General features: G+C 36.9%; 1 protein-coding gene across 2 annotated transcripts; it reads left to right on the plus strand.

The window, feature by feature from the left end:
• The first annotated feature begins 76 nt into the window (after positions 1 to 76).
• On the plus strand, positions 77 to 11,116 carry LOC108979577 (DEAD-box ATP-dependent RNA helicase 17-like). 2 transcript variants are annotated; one of them, XM_035693242.1, is made up of 10 exons: positions 77 to 227; positions 368 to 440; positions 519 to 628; positions 1,663 to 1,806; positions 1,917 to 2,025; positions 2,154 to 2,512; positions 2,582 to 2,655; positions 9,297 to 9,601; positions 10,129 to 10,375; positions 10,524 to 11,116. In XM_035693242.1, the coding sequence occupies exons 1-10, from the start codon at positions 89 to 91 to the stop codon at positions 10,785 to 10,787; spliced, it is 1,824 nt and encodes a 607-aa protein (XP_035549135.1). In that variant the 5' UTR covers positions 77 to 88; the 3' UTR covers positions 10,788 to 11,116. The 2 variants fall into 2 exon arrangements, with proteins under 2 accessions (XP_035549135.1, XP_035549140.1); XM_035693247.1 differs by having other exon boundaries at positions 9,381 to 9,601.
• Positions 11,117 to 15,406: the final 4,290 nt, after the last annotated feature.

Below are 15,406 nucleotides of genomic sequence, written 5' to 3' on the forward strand. Positions count from 1 at the left end.
TATAAGAACGACGTCGTATGTAATTCAGGATTGTACTTAAAAGCCTCCGGTCGCCCTAAAGTTTTACAGAAAAAAGAAGGTTTTAGTAATGGCGACGAAGAAGAGCGAAAAACCCAGCAAAGAATCAAAGACAAAGAGCAAGGAAGAACACAAGGAAAGCGAGATATTCGCGTCATGCTCTTTCTCCAGCCTCGGCCTCCACGCCACCTTATGCGACGAGCTCCGAGGTCTCTCTCTCTCTCTCTCTCTCTCTCTCTCTCTCCCTGCGAGATATCTGTGAAATTTAGGAAGAAAAAACTTTTTTATGCTGGATTTTCTGGGTTAAATTAGCTTAATTGTCGCAAACACACGGCTTTTCTGTGAGCAGAAAGGATGGACTTCGAAGCTCCGACGCTGGTACAGGCCCAAGCGATTCCAGTTATTCTCTCTGGCCGTCATGTGTATCCTTATTCTTGCTCTTTTCTGTTTCCTTTGTTGTGACGTTTGTGTTTGTGTTCTTTAATCAAGCATTTTTTTAGACTTGTTAATGCTGCTACTGGAACGGGCAAAACTGTTGCGTATTTGGCTCCTATTATTCACCAATTGCAGGAGCACGAACCTCGTATTCAGCGGTCTGATGGGACTTTTGGTACGTTTTTTCATTAATGGAGGGTTACCCAGTCTCATGCCCTGTAATTGTGCATGTTATTTTATTATTATTATTATTATTATTATTGTTATTGTTACTGTTACTGTTGTTGTTATTGTTGAGCTTTCTTTGTTATGTTTTTCAAGGGACACGCAAATGAGCTGCGTGGGATTCAAACCCAGGCACTGTGCGGAGAAAACTAGCTTATCAGTAGTTCTATTTTTGGTTATGAAAATCGCCATTTGAGTTTTTAGTTGCTTTCGCCCAGTCAGATTTGCTGAATCGCTGAATAAGCCATATCAATGGGAAAAACTTTACAATGAGTTTGGAATTTTATTTTTCTTGGTTCAAAGGGTTTGTAATCTAACATATTGGGGATTCATGTCGAGGCCCCATCCCTTGGAAGCTTATTTGGAGAAATAAGGCTCCCCCTGCTTGGACAGCATGAGGAAGCGGGGTATAATTGTGGTTAATTGCTGTTGATGTGCAAGAAAAGTGGAGAATCAGTGGATCATATTATTTTCATTGCGAGGTTGCTAACATCCTATGGAACATGATCTTTGGCCTCTTTGGGATGGGTTGGGTGATGTCTTCTTGGGTTTTGGAATTTTTAACATAATGTAAGGGCAGTTTGACAACCATAAATATGCAATTCTGCAAAAGATGATCCGATAGTGTCTATTATGGTATCTATGGAGAGAGAAAAGATGTGGTCTTGAAGATTCTTGGATAATGGTCCCAGATGTTTCTCTTTCTATCTTTACTTTTCAAGAATTTCTTGCTCTTTTTCCCTTTGCATGTTAGGTGGATCTCGTATATACTTCTTGTGTACTGTGGAAACACACTATGTGTCATTAATGGAATATTTATCTTAAACGTAAAAAAAGCCCCATGCATCAGTTTTTAATAAGTGTTTAGCAGTAAGGAATTTTGTTAGAAGCAATACATGCTACTACTACTTACCTGTCACCACCATTATAGGTTTTTTAATATCTTTTTTGGGTACCTCACCTTTAATTATCTTCTGGTAACAGCGTTGGTCCTCGTTCCAACGCGGGAGCTGTGCATGCAGGTTTATGAAGTATTGCAAAAGTTATTGCACCGTTTTCATTGGATTGTTCCGGGCTATATAATGGGTGGTGAGAACAGGTCAAAGGAGAAAGCCAGGCTGCGCAAAGGTAGGAAATCGTGTCTAGTTATGATTTAAGAAATCGTTTTTACTCCTATTATAGAATATTTGAACACAGCCTATAGTAATATGTTGGATTCTTCATGTGGTCCGTTGCAGGCATATCTATACTTGTTGCAACTCCCGGGCGCCTTTTGGACCATTTAAGGCATACATCATCATTCTTGCACACTAACTTGCGTTGGATAATCTTCGATGAAGCAGATAGGTATAGTTTACACTAAAAAATCTGTAGTTAGTATTTTATTTTTCAACCAAACTTTTACGGTATTGTTCCAAATCTTTGATGTTTTTGACACTTTTCATGCCTTCATTAGCTTTATCTGGTCTTGACAGGATTTTGGAATTAGGATTTGGGAAAGAAATAGAGGAAATATTAGATATCTTAGGTTCAAGGCATGATGCGTCCGCTGACAAGGAGATTGCTGAGTCATATATTTCTGATCATCCTAGGCAGAATGTTCTATTGTCAGCTACCTTAAATGAAAAAGTAAATCATCTTGCCAAAATAAGTTTAGAGAATCCTGTTATGATCGGCCTTGATTACAAGAAAATGCAGCCAGTGTTATCATTTAAAGATTTTGGTTCATTGGGATCTGATGCAAATTATGAATTAGAACATCCCGTGAAAATGATGAGCCCTTCAAATGGAGATTTTAGAGTTCCAGCTCAATTAGTTCAGAGATATGTGAAAGGTACATACATGTACAAAGTTGGGTTCCACAACATTGTTATGGAAAGGCTCTGATTGAATTTTTATGCAGTGTCCTGTGGCTTGCGGCTTGCTGTACTTCTTTCCATTCTAAAGGATCTTCTTGAGAGAGGAACTTCCCAAAAGGTAAGAGTACAGTTGAACTTTTAAACATTTCACCAGTTTATGCATTATGTGAGGTTTTAGATTTTGTATCTCCTAAACGGCTTTACACTGGATTTGGTGGGTATGAAAGTTTAATAACGTGTTAACTTACTGGTGTATATACTTATTACAAAAAATAAAAAATAAAAATAAAAAACTTACTGGTGTATATCCTTCTTTGTCACTAGTGTGGTGGAGAATTATGGAGAGTAGTAGTTGGGTTGTCAAGTTTATTTCCATTGATGCTGCAATGATGGATTGGTTGGCTTCAGTGGTGGGGGCGTGTGGAGGGAGTTCTTTTGAGTTTTTCAGAACTCACAGGAAAGAGAATCAAGTCTTGGTAGTGCAGAGGAATCAAAACAGTTTTGGTCCTTTTTTTATCATGTCTGAGTTTGAGCATAATAAGAGGCATGGGTCGATTGTTGTGCCAGAATGTTCGAAGGGAGAGGGCTGGAGGAAGTTTGGAGTAATTTCGTCTTCCTCTGCTTCGGGCGACAGAAATAGAGCTCATGAAAAACCTAGTTCCTCTACTATGGTGTCTGTTGGGCGGAAGGAATCGCATATGGAGGCTCTGAAGAAACCACCGCAACAAAGATTGGAGAAGATACGGGAGGCAAGTGGAAGGGATGGAAGATCGCAGTCGCGTTCTATCTTGGAAAAGAAGACTGTTCATCTCCTCAAAGGAGATGAATAGTCTCATAGCACAATGTCGCTTAGGGAAGATGAAGAGTTGTCGTTGGTGGGCTTGATGGATTATCTGGTGGATATAAAAAATAAGGTGGAGAGTATTTTGGAGTGGGTCGAGCTGGGAGAGCTATGCCCATTTTATTTTAAGTTTGATAAGGGGAAAAAAGTGGTTAATGAGAAGGGGAGTGGGTTGGGCTACGTAGTGGGTGGTTTGGGAAGTGAAGAGCTGAAGGGAAAGAATAAAGAGACTAGGTCAGGCCCAAGTGGAAGCCAGGTAATGGTCTGGAAGGAGAAACGAAAGGTTTTCGATATTTCGAAAATTTCGGATAAGGTTACCGCATCTGTATCGGTGCCGATACTCGAGTCGACGGTCCTAGTTCTGGCATAGAAAAGTTCAACGGGTACATTCAAAGTTTCTGGTGGTGTAGTGGTGGTGCCTCAGGTGCCGGAAAATGAGGAGGGGGAAATTGTGGAGAAATTTGAAGGTAGTGCAGAGGGTTTGGATTCTGTAGGTAACGAGATAAATCTTGTGGACGCTGGCTAGTCTGTTGAAGCAGTTCTTGGCTATCGAGGGGAGTTGACAGTGGGAGTCGGATGCAGATTTTGAGGAAGAAACTGAGACTAGTTTGAATGATGCAGATGAGACTTTACAGTGGGGCCGTTTATCTAAGAATGAGAGGTTGGATTCTAATATATAGATGGATGAAGTTGAAGTAGTCAGTGTTGAGGAGGAACTGGGTAGTCCGACGCCTTTATGAATGCTTCCCCCTCGGATTGCTTCGAAGGAAATCTCAGATTGGGTGGTAAACAAAGTGGAGGAGATACAGGTTTGTGTGGGATTATCATGTGAAGGGTATGAAAAACAATTTAAGGCTCTCCAAGTAGCCATAAAAGCTGGTTGATCCACGTCCATGAAGTCAGCTATGAGGAAGGAGAGAGAGTTAAAATGCTTGCATTGCTCAATTAACTATGATAATAAGGAGGGAATTATGGGGAGGGATAGATTAAAAGGGAGAGATTCCTCTTCAGTTAATGAAGTCTAAAACCTTGTCTTGGAATGTAAGGGGGAATCAATGCAATGGAATGTCATTCGCCTCAATTGACTTCTGTATTCGAAGAGAATATGGCTCTCTCGTCGGAGTTGAAGGAAAATGGTGATAGGACCCGCTAATATGGATTTGGCGTTGGTGTAGGTGGATACTGTGTCTGGGGATATTGTGGCTCCCCTGGTCTCTCTTCCTCCAATAGCAGATTGGATTTTGCCTAAAGTTAACGAGATTCAACAGTTCGTGGGAATTTCACATGGAGGATGTGAAGACTAGTTTAAAGAACTAATCACTGCGATCGAGGCAAGCCACGCACTTGAAACCAAATCAAGTTTCAAGAAAAGCAGAGAGTTACAGTGCCTTTTTTTGGGAATCAACTATGACGTTAAGGGTGGTAGCTCATCTAGAGGGAAGTCTAAAGGTAGGGCATTGTGAAGACGGGAAAACAAGGGGTTAGAGTGGGGTTTTTGGATAGACTTTTTAGTTCTACGGGAAGCAAGGGTTTGGGGTCGGGGTTGGTGTATTTTGGGTTGTTTTTCACTGGCTTTTTGGGTTATTAGTGGTTTTCTATTATGGGCAAGGTGTTCTCTTGTATACATTTAGTGTACTTGGTTACTCCTTTTGATATATATATATATATAATATGTCTACTTATAAAAAAAAAAATAAACGTCTTCACATTAGATCTCTCATTCGTAGTTGGAAGGTTGATGTTGTTTTCCTCCAAGAAACCAAATTGAATTTTGTGGATAGAAGTATCATTTGTAGCTTGTGGAGATGTTCATATGTTGGTTGGACCTACTTAGCTTCTTTGGGTGCCTTAGCTGGTGTATTGGTGATGTGGGATAAGAGAATTGTTGAGGTGGTGGAGGATTGTGTTGGAGTTTTCTCGGTGGCTTGTGTTTTAAAAAATATAGAAAATCGGTGGAAATCGGCATTGGCAAGCGTTTATGGGCCAAATAGGGATCGAGATAGATATTTGTTGTGGGATGAATTGTCTGGATTGTTCTATTTGTGGGATTGCATATGTGGGGATTTTAATATAATTCGTTATCCAAGTGAGAGGTCGGGTAATTCTTCTATGTCTTCAGCCATGGAGGATTTTTCTCAGCTGATATTTGATTTGGAATTACTGGATCTGCCTTTAGTGGGGGGAGAATATACGTGGTCTAATTAATAGAGGAGGTTCAAGGCTGGATAGATTCTTAGGCTGTGTTAGGATGTTGAGTTGAGCTTAAGTTCTTTATGAATAGTAGTGAGTTGAGTAGTGGAGGGAGTTATGTGTGGCTCATCTAAACTGAGTTTAAAGTGTGTTTAAATTTTAAGATGAGTTTAATACTTTTTATGTGAAGTTGAAAAAGGTTGTGGGTCCCATGTATAAAGACGTGTTAAGTTGAAAAAGATTGCGGGTCTCACATGTAAGGAGGTTTTGAGTTGAGATGAGTTTAGTAATTTGAGAGTAAGGTGTTTGAATGTTAGACTCAGCTTAAAATTAGACTAAGTTCATTTGAGCTTTGCAACCAAACACAGCCTTAGTCTCTTCTTCTTGGGAGACTCATTATCTGGAGTTATGTCAGAAAAGATTGCCAAGGGTATGTTTTGATCACTTATTTTACTTGATTGTGGGGGTATACATGAGGGTAGACATTATTTTAAGTGTGAGAATATGTGGCTTGAAGTTGAGGGTTTTGTAGACAAGGTGAGAAGCCGGTGGCAGTCTTATCAAATTGTGGGGACTCCTAGCTTTGTTTTGGTAAGTAAACTCAGAGTTTTGAAGGCTGATTTGAAGAAGTGGAACAAGGAAGTTTTTTGGAATGTAGAGCTGTAGAAAAAATCTCTTTTGGAGGAGCTACAGGCCTTGGAGGTTGAGGGGGAAAGTGAGGAGTCTTTGTTAAGAAAGAAAGAAGTGGTGTTAGAACTTGAGAGGGTACTTTTGATGGAAGAAATATCTTGGAAGTTACTTATAAAAAAAAAGAAATATCTTGGAAGCATAAATCGAGAGTTCTACGGCTTAAAGAGGGGGATAAGTGCACTAGTTTCTTTCATAAAATGACTAACTCTCATAGGCGTAACAATGCTATTGAGATGATTAAAGCTGATAATAATGTGCTCTCTACACTTGATGAGATTCAAGATGATGTTGTGCAGTTTTATGGTACCCTCCTAACTGAGATGGTAGATTGGAGACCTAAAATTGATGGCTTGAATTTTGAGGCTGTGGATTCTTTTACAACAAGCTTGTTAGAGAGGCCGTTTGAAGAGCTTGAGGTGCATCGGGTGGTATGTGGGATGAGAAGAGACAAAGCTCCTCGCCCGGATGGGTTTTCAATGGCTTTTTTTAAAGATTATTTGGAGATTGTGTGAGAGGAGGTTTACTTATCAAAAAAAATTGCGCGAGAGGAGGTGATGCAGATTCTACAAGAATTTTATGATTATCAAAAGTTTGAGAAGTCAATGAATGCCACATTTATCGCTCTCGTCCCTAAAAGAGTGGGTGCTTCAGAGTTGAAGGATTTCCGTCCCGTTAGTTTGGTAAGTGGAATTTATAAGATAAGTTCGAAGGTTTTGGCGAATCGAATGAGCAAGGTGATGGATAAGATTATTTCTAAACACCAAAATACATTTGTTAGAGGCTGGCAAATCATTGATTTTGTGCTTGATTGCGAATGGGTATTTAGATAGTCGGATGTGGGAGGGTGTTCTGGGGGTTCTTTGTAAGCTGGACATGGAAAAGGCGTACGATCACGTAAACTAGGATTTTCTCTTCTACATGCTTAGAAGATGTGGTTTTGGTGACAAGTGGTGTGGTTGGATCAGACATTGTATTTCGACTGCTCGGTTTTCAGTTTTAGTTAATGGGCAGCCTTGTGGTTATTTTCAAAGTTCTAGAGGATTGAGACAGGGGATCCGTTATCTCCATTTTTATTTGTTCTTGTTATGGAGGTTTTGAGCCCTATGGTGGAGGCCGTGGTAGGAGGAGGTTTTATATCAAGTTTCTCGGTGGGAACTAATAATAACGGCTTCATTTCTATATCACATTTGCTTTTTACTGATGATACTCTTATTTTTTGTGATGCTGTTGGGGAACAGATTCAAGCTTTGAGGGCTGTCTTGTTATGTTTTCAAGCCGTATCCGGGCTAAAGGTGAACTTGGGTCAATCAGAGTTGGTCCTGGTGGGAGATGTGCATAATATTAACTATTTGGTGGAATTATTGGGGTGTAGAGTTGCTTATTTGCCTATGAAATATTTGGGTCTCTTGCTGGGGGGCGTCGTTCAAGGCAAACTATATTTGGGATCAGGTGGTTGAGAAGATTGAGAAAAGGTTGGCAGTGTAGAAAATGTTGTATTTCTCAAAAGGGGGTAGAATCACCCTTATAAAGAGTACTCTTTCTAATATCCCAACTTACTTTCTTTGATTGTTTCCTTTACCTGTTGGAGTGGTTATTCGTATTGAAAAGTTGTATAGAGCATTTTTGTGGGATGGTTTGGGAGAGGTGAATAAGATTCCTTTAGTAAGCTGGAAAAAAAGTTTGCTGTCCCATAGCTGATGGAGGCTTGGGGGTTCGTAATTTGTGTAGTTTTAATAAGGCGTTGTTGGGGAAGTGGTTGTGGAGATATCATAGGGAAGAGGAAGTGTTGTGGAGGGGGGTGATTGTTCGGAAGTATGGGAGTGGTTGGGGGGGGGGGGGGGATGGTGCACTAAGGAGAGTAGGGGGACTTATGGTGTGAGTTTATGGAAATTTATTAGAAAATGATGGGATAATTTTGTGAAACAAGTCAAATTTGTGGTAGGTGATAGTTCAAGAGTTTGATTCTGGTTTGATGTTTGGTGTAGTGAGAATGCACTGTTTAGAGCTTTTCCGGCTGTTTTCAGGTTGGTGTTAATCAGCAGGCCTCAATCTCAGAGTTGATGAGTTACTCTAATGGAGAAGTGCATTGGGATGTTAGATTTTTCAGACCTGTCCAGGATTGGGAAATTGAGGAGGTTACTGATTTTTTCAGATTGTTGTATTCAGTGGATATAGACAACATGAGAGGGATCAAATTTACTGGAGATATACAGCATCTAAAAAGTTGTGTTAGATCATATTATAAGATGTTTTCTGATCAGCGTTACATATCCTTTCCTTGGAAGAGTATTTGGAAGGCTCATGTTCCATCAAAGGTTGCTATTTTTGTATGGATAGCAGCAATTGGGAATATTCAGACAATTGACAATTTGAGAAAGCGTGGAATGATTGTTATGGAGTGGTGCTTCATGTGCAAGAAAGCTGCGGAATCAGTGGATCATCTACTTCTACATTGTGATGTGGCTAAAGTGTTATGGGATGGTGTGTTTAGAAGATCCGGACTGACCTGGGTTATGCCAAAAGCAGTGGTAGATTTACTCGCATGTTGGACTAGACTTCATACTCTCTCAAGTGGCAGCTGTGTGGAAGGTGATTCCTTTATGCATTATGTGGTGGATTTGGTTGGAAAGGAATGAGAGGTGTTTTAATAATAGGGAACACAATGTAGAAGAACTCTGGAAATTTTTTTTGTGTTCCTTGTTTAGTTGGTTTTCTGCTATTGTACTTGATGGAGGGGCTGTCCTTGAGTTTTTGTCCTTGTTTTTCTAGTATTAGAATGTATTTAGGCGTTTCTTTTGTGTACATCCTGTGTACATGGGTTTCGCCTATTGCATTTGATGAATAAAATTTTAAAAAAAAGAAGAAAAAAAAGAACTGTATAGTGCTTTCCAGATTTCCTTTATAATTTACTGTCTAAAATAAGGTCACTGCTGCCTTTTTCTTCCAGATTGTTTATACAAGAGTATTTTTATGGCTTAAAAGCTTTCTTCTTTTTATGCTTTAGTATGCCTAAGTTCACTCACATGCTCATTCTACAGATTGTGGTATTCTTTTCAACATGTGATGCTGTAGATTTTCACTATTCTCTTCTAAGCGAGTTCAAATTCACACCTCATCCACAGCCAGAAGAACAACTTAGACAGATGTTTGTTGGATGCAAAGCTCTTCGGTTACATGGGAATATGAAGCAGGAGGATAGAAGAACCGCATTTCAGGCTTTTAAAACAGAAAAATTGGCTCTTCTCTTGTCCACAGATGTTGCTGCTAGAGGCTTGGATTTTCCAAAAGTTCGATTCATCATACAATATGATTCTCCAGGAGAGGCCACAGAATACGTGCACAGGTATGACTTCATTGTTTTGAGATTTTCTTTGGTTTTCACCGATTTAGACTCTCTGGGCAACTATTAATGGTGCCTATAATTTTGTTGTTTGATATCTTGTTATCCAAACAAATATGACAATTCGACGAATGCCCACTTGGAAGGCGATGGGCAAATGTCATGATATAATATGCCTCGTACTGTTTACATGCTCATATTATTCACATGAGATTCATAATTGTTGAGACCACATCAGATTCTTATCTGGTTGACTACATCTTAGAACCGGGGTATTGTAAATTTTCCAATCTTTTTTGAAAAATAAAGCACGCATAGCCCAGATCTGATTGGGCTCCCTGGAATACTGTTCTCTGGTTAGAGGTTAAAATTTCATTTAGGGTTCATTGTCATACAATTTTATTTCTGAGCATGCGAGAATTCCCCAGCCCGGGTCTTAAGAATATGTAAAATCCAGCCCAAATAGTGTTTCTTTTTCATGTTGTGTCTTGTTCCATAGGAGCTTAATGCTCTCTTTGATCCTGATGCAGGGTTGGTAGAACTGCTCGCCTGGGTGAAAGAGGAGATTCATTGTTATTTTTGCAACCGGTTGAAATGGATTATTTACAGGACTTGGAGAAACATGGCATATCACTAACTGAGTATCCCCTCCTTAAAGTATTGGATAGTTTTCCATTGTACAATGAGAAACGCCATGTCAAGAAGGTTCTCGACTTGGAGTCTCATCCCTGGGTACTACTTCTGCAGAAGGCACTTGAAGCATTTATACTGGCCGAGGTATAATAATAGTTGCTAATTTTTTATCAATGAGTCCGTCAGTATGGGTATATTAGGATGATTGAATATTCCATCTTTTGCAAATTAGCATGTTGCTTTTCATGGATTCTGAATTTAGTGTTTTTTCCTTTCATATTTATGTGTATAGCCAAGGATGAAGAAACTGGCCATAACCACATTTTGCTCTTGGGTCCGAGCATATGCCGCCCATCGTGGTGAGCTGAAGAGAATTTTCATGGTGAAGAAACTTCACTTGGGGCATGTTGCGAAGAGCTTTGCACTGAAAGAACAACCTTCCTTAGTTGGAAAGTCATTCCAAAAAGAAACAAAGAAGAGGAAGAGAGATGAAAAGCAAAGGGGACTATCGAAAAAGAGGAAGTTTTCCCGCAAAACGTTGCGGCAGAAAATATGAAACAGCAACAATAAGAATCAAAAGTTAAAGAGGGATAAGCCGTGCCTGAAAGGATTTGTGTGGGCAGTAGACAATGGCTGAGCCGGAGCGACTGGATGCCGAGGGGTAAGGCCTAAGGGACTTGAGGTAGGTCATTGATTTTGTGTGGTTCATTTGCAAAAGGCCAGAGCAATCAAATATAACTACTACAGTTATGTAGTTTTAGCGTAGTTTGAGAGTTTGTATTGAGATTTTGATGATTGAAGTTTTGACACAGAAACAAAGAGTATTGTAGTTCCCAACCATGATAAATGGTGAATACACCAAGTATTTTGCCAATGATTTTTGCAGCTTTAAATGGCATTTATTTCATCTCTCGCAAGGGATCTTTGAAGATCGAGTCTGTATGTCTGCAACCCTTGTTATAAAAATTAAAAATTAAAAATTAAAGAGCAATGTTTCATTTTTTCATCCTTGGTTTTATTATCGTTTGGTCACATTGATTGATATTAACATTTTTAATAGTTTCATAGATCAACCGTTTAGATGAAATACTAGAGAAAATGTGACATTAGTTGGTGTGATTGTTGTTGGTCATAATGCTCAAATGAAGAATGGTATTCTTCTCTTAAAAGAAACGCAAACATGTAATTGATAACAGATTGGTAGACTATGCAAGTCCTGGACCTCAAGTTCCCTCTCCAGGCCCAATACGGTTCCCCTTTTTTGCCACCCTTTATTTAATTATGTTTTAAATTATAGACATTTTTGTAAAATAATTTTTAAAAATAACATTCCTTTACATAAATATTTTTATTCTAAAATATGATTGTATAAAAGATTATAAAAAGGATTATGCTTGTATCATTATTTTATTTTATATATCAGAATTGTTACAAGAAAGCGTTACACCATACTCTTCCATCTAATTAATATATGATTTATCATTTTATTTAAATACACGTATTTAAATATTAAAATAGAAGGGAAAAATTGAAAAAATGACAAGTCATGTTGATTTACATGGAGGTGTGCGGTGTAGGGCTGCTGAGTGCTGAGTAGAATGTATATATTTATATATATATATATATATTATTATTATTATATCTCAAAGATATAGCGATGCAGGATCATAATTTTACGACATGGACTGAAGCGTCAAAGTTATGGTCATGAGGTGTCCAAAGCCCCACGTCAGGAGGTGTAGGTAGCTTCCTTGGTTTGGTTATATTTGGGCCCCACAAAGAAGGCCAAAATGGAAGACAAAGTAGGCCGATTTTAATGCACTGAGGCCCAGCGTTCTGTAGTCTGGCCCACTCACGTCCCTATTGTCGGGCTCACCTAAAGTCCAAATCTCCATCTCAGATTATGACTTTTTCTATCCGATCTTTTCAACATACATTGGAAGAAGAGTAACGACAATTAAAAAGGATGCTGAATTTTCTTTAAATAGGAATTAAAAGCGCTAGCTAGCTGAGAGCGACAACCGACAAGCTATGTATCCTAAATTGCAAATTCAATCTCAAAGTTCTGATAATTCCTTCCATCTAAATAAATGAGAAATACCAACCCATTTTTTCATATATCATTCCTCACTTCAAAGAAATGGCCTACAAACATGACTATATGATTCTATTTTTCAAAATAAAAATAAAAATTCTATCCAATTAGCTACAATTTACGTTATTTTTTTTTATACATTTTCCGTTGTTATACTTGGGACTGACAATTGTTGACACGACCCGTAAACTTGACACGAACCTAATATTAACGATTGTTGACACGACCCGTAAACTTGACACGAACCTAATATTAACGATTGTTGACACGACTTTGTAAACTTGACAAGAACCTAATATCATATTAATAGGGTATGGTTGATTATTATATTCTATCCAAATTGAACCTAATATTTTACCCAACAAGAACTCAATTTATTAGCATTAAGAGATTTTATCTATTTTCCCAAGTGGGTTAAAATATAGTTAATAGGAGATCGTTTAGACTTGACACGTCTCCAAACCTACAAGATAGAACTAACATAAATAATAAAGCTACTACTATTACGCACATTTTATACAACTACATACTCAATAAGGAGTTGAAATTTTTAAAAGTTCTTTTAACTTTTTTCTTGACTTTGAAGTGTTTTAATTTAAAAATATTGTTTTATTATGAAATAATAAAAATTACAAAAATTCTAAGTACAGTCATTTTACGTATTTTATTAATGTGATTGACTACGTTATTTTTTTAATATAAAATAATTATTTTAACCAATCACATCAGTAAAATACATAAATTGTATATAACAGAACTCATAATTGTGTAAAAAAAAAAAAAAAACTCATAATTGTAATTGTATCACCCCTGATTGGCCGCCCGAATTACACAACCGGATGAGAAGTGGATCATGTTCTAATATCTTTTATCCGTTCTTGTACTTTTGCGGTGATTTCTTTCTATAAAGGTCGTTGTTATCATGAATTAGCTGCAATGGTGTTTAGTAAAGTAAAATGTCGCTAATGTCCATTAATTCCAGATGTGTTTATTATAAAAAGGTTGTGCAAAGATGTTTGGCCTTAGGGTAATTTTACATAAAAGTCCTACGTACTAGCTGCATGGGCCTACCACGTTCCATTTGACAATCCTTCTAAACCGAATCGATAAAGAAATCTTAAATATTTTTTTCACATTTATTTATTTATTTTACATGAATATACCTTTTCAATTAAGAAATATAAAATTTTGATAAAAAAAAAAAAAAATTATACAAATTAAACCCATTTGCTGATCTAGTCAAATATTACTATAGGGGTGAAAATGATGTTGAAGGGCACAACAAATTAAGGGGACGTTTAGACGTAGAGATGAGACATAAAATTTTTAAAATTCTCAAAACTTCTCGTAACTTCATTCCAAAATATCACTTAAAACATAAAATAGTTTTCAATTTCAAATTTTCAATATTTTTCATATAATCATTACTTATTCATTGTCAAAACACAAAAACTAATACAACTTTTACAAATTTCAAAACAAAACACAAACTTTTACAAATTTTAAAATAAAAATAATAGATTTTTTAACTTTATAATATTTTTAACATACACTATATTATAAATCTCAAAGCATTTAATTAATGCGCCCTAAGGTTTAGACTCATATTTTCTTGATCATTTATCTCCTAATTATAGAAAATATATATTTGGGATGCATAATTATAGGATTCCCAAACAGAAGGGCTCATTAACTCTTTAATAACCCTTTAATCTATATATATGGGAAAATTTGTTGGAATTGGAAAGGGAGTCCCGAAGTGATGCAACTCATGAGGTAAATGAATAACAGAAAGAAAGCCCGTTAAAAAAGCAGTGTTCAAAGCAAAAAACTTGAAACATCCTCATTACTTGAAACATCCTCATGCATATGATAATGATTCAAGAAGGCAAACGTCATGCATGCTTGCTGTTGATATATTTTTCAAACATGGTTGGAGCCTAACAATACGGTTGAATGACTCACGGTGATGGTTAGACGTTGATACGGTGCTCGAATGCTCGTCTATGAAATACATAACAAATAAATCATATGAAGTGTAAATAAAAAGAGAAACACAAATATTTAATTACATGGTTCAATATAACAGTTTACGTTTGCAGATCGTTTGGGGCCAAAGTGAAATCTACTATATTCGATGATTTTACAATCTTTCATAATTTTTTCTAGCTCTCAACACAATGAAAGAAATAAAATTTGAAGAATGTTGAAAACGATGCCGTCTACGTAGAAATATGGAGGGGAGCCAATAATATGAGGATCCTCTATCAGTAGAGAAGTATGTAGATGTATAGATTCCTTCCTTTTATAAAGGTTTCTTTACTTCCTTAGAGTAGTTGAATAATGCTTTCTTTATGTCATTTTAAGATTTTTGTATTCAAGTAAACCTTTTTGGCTTTAGAGCATTAGTAGTGAACTAATTGCTCTTTAGCCAAAATTTCACTAGAAAATTAATTTTTTCTAGTTTAGTTAGCGACTTTTCAACAATACCAAAAAACGAACTCTCTAAATCTATCTCTGTTCCGTTTAAATATTTATTTCCAATCTCCCTTCATAATTTTTTTAAAATTTATTTAAACTAATTATATGAAAAACGGACACATATAGAAACACGAAAATTTTTAACGAATATATTCTTAGTTCAACATAATACTACTTATAAACGTACACTGCGTTGAATTGAATGAAATGCAATATACATACTACACACAATATATGAGTTAACAACATAACATGCATATTACTCTTGACAGACATACACCACCTAAATGTAATGTGATAACTTTCTTATATTTGAGTTGTTTTTCTCTAATAACAACAGAACATATAGCATCTAGAGAGCTTCAGTTCTACCAAGGAGAGCTTAGAAAGACACCAAAGAAAAAAAAGTTAGTAAAGGCTCAACGGATTTGGATTTTTACTGTTCATTTAACTAGTTCACCGTATAATGCTTTTTTAAGGGAAGTACTTGCTCAACTAGTCTCATCCTTACCTTATGTCTTAGTTTTAATTCTTCATTTATATATATATATATATATATATATATATATATATAAATAGTCTAAAGGAAGGTTTGGATA

This window comes from Juglans regia, chromosome 1, assembly GCF_001411555.2.
Source record: "Juglans regia cultivar Chandler chromosome 1, Walnut 2.0, whole genome shotgun sequence".
Taxonomy (NCBI): Eukaryota; Viridiplantae; Streptophyta; class Magnoliopsida; order Fagales; family Juglandaceae; genus Juglans; species Juglans regia.

Excerpts from the sequence above, each read along its gene's own strand:
- LOC108979577 (XM_035693242.1), top strand. The coding sequence starts at position 89 with ATGGCGACGAAGAAGAGCGAAAAACCCAGCAAAGAATCAAAGACAAAG. Across the intron at positions 228-367 it reads CTTATGCGACGAGCTCCGAG|AAAGGATGGACTTCGAAGCT; the intron begins GTCTCTCTCTCT and ends TTCTGTGAGCAG. Across the intron at positions 2,513-2,581 it reads AGTTCAGAGATATGTGAAAG|TGTCCTGTGGCTTGCGGCTT; the intron begins GTACATACATGT and ends ATTTTTATGCAG.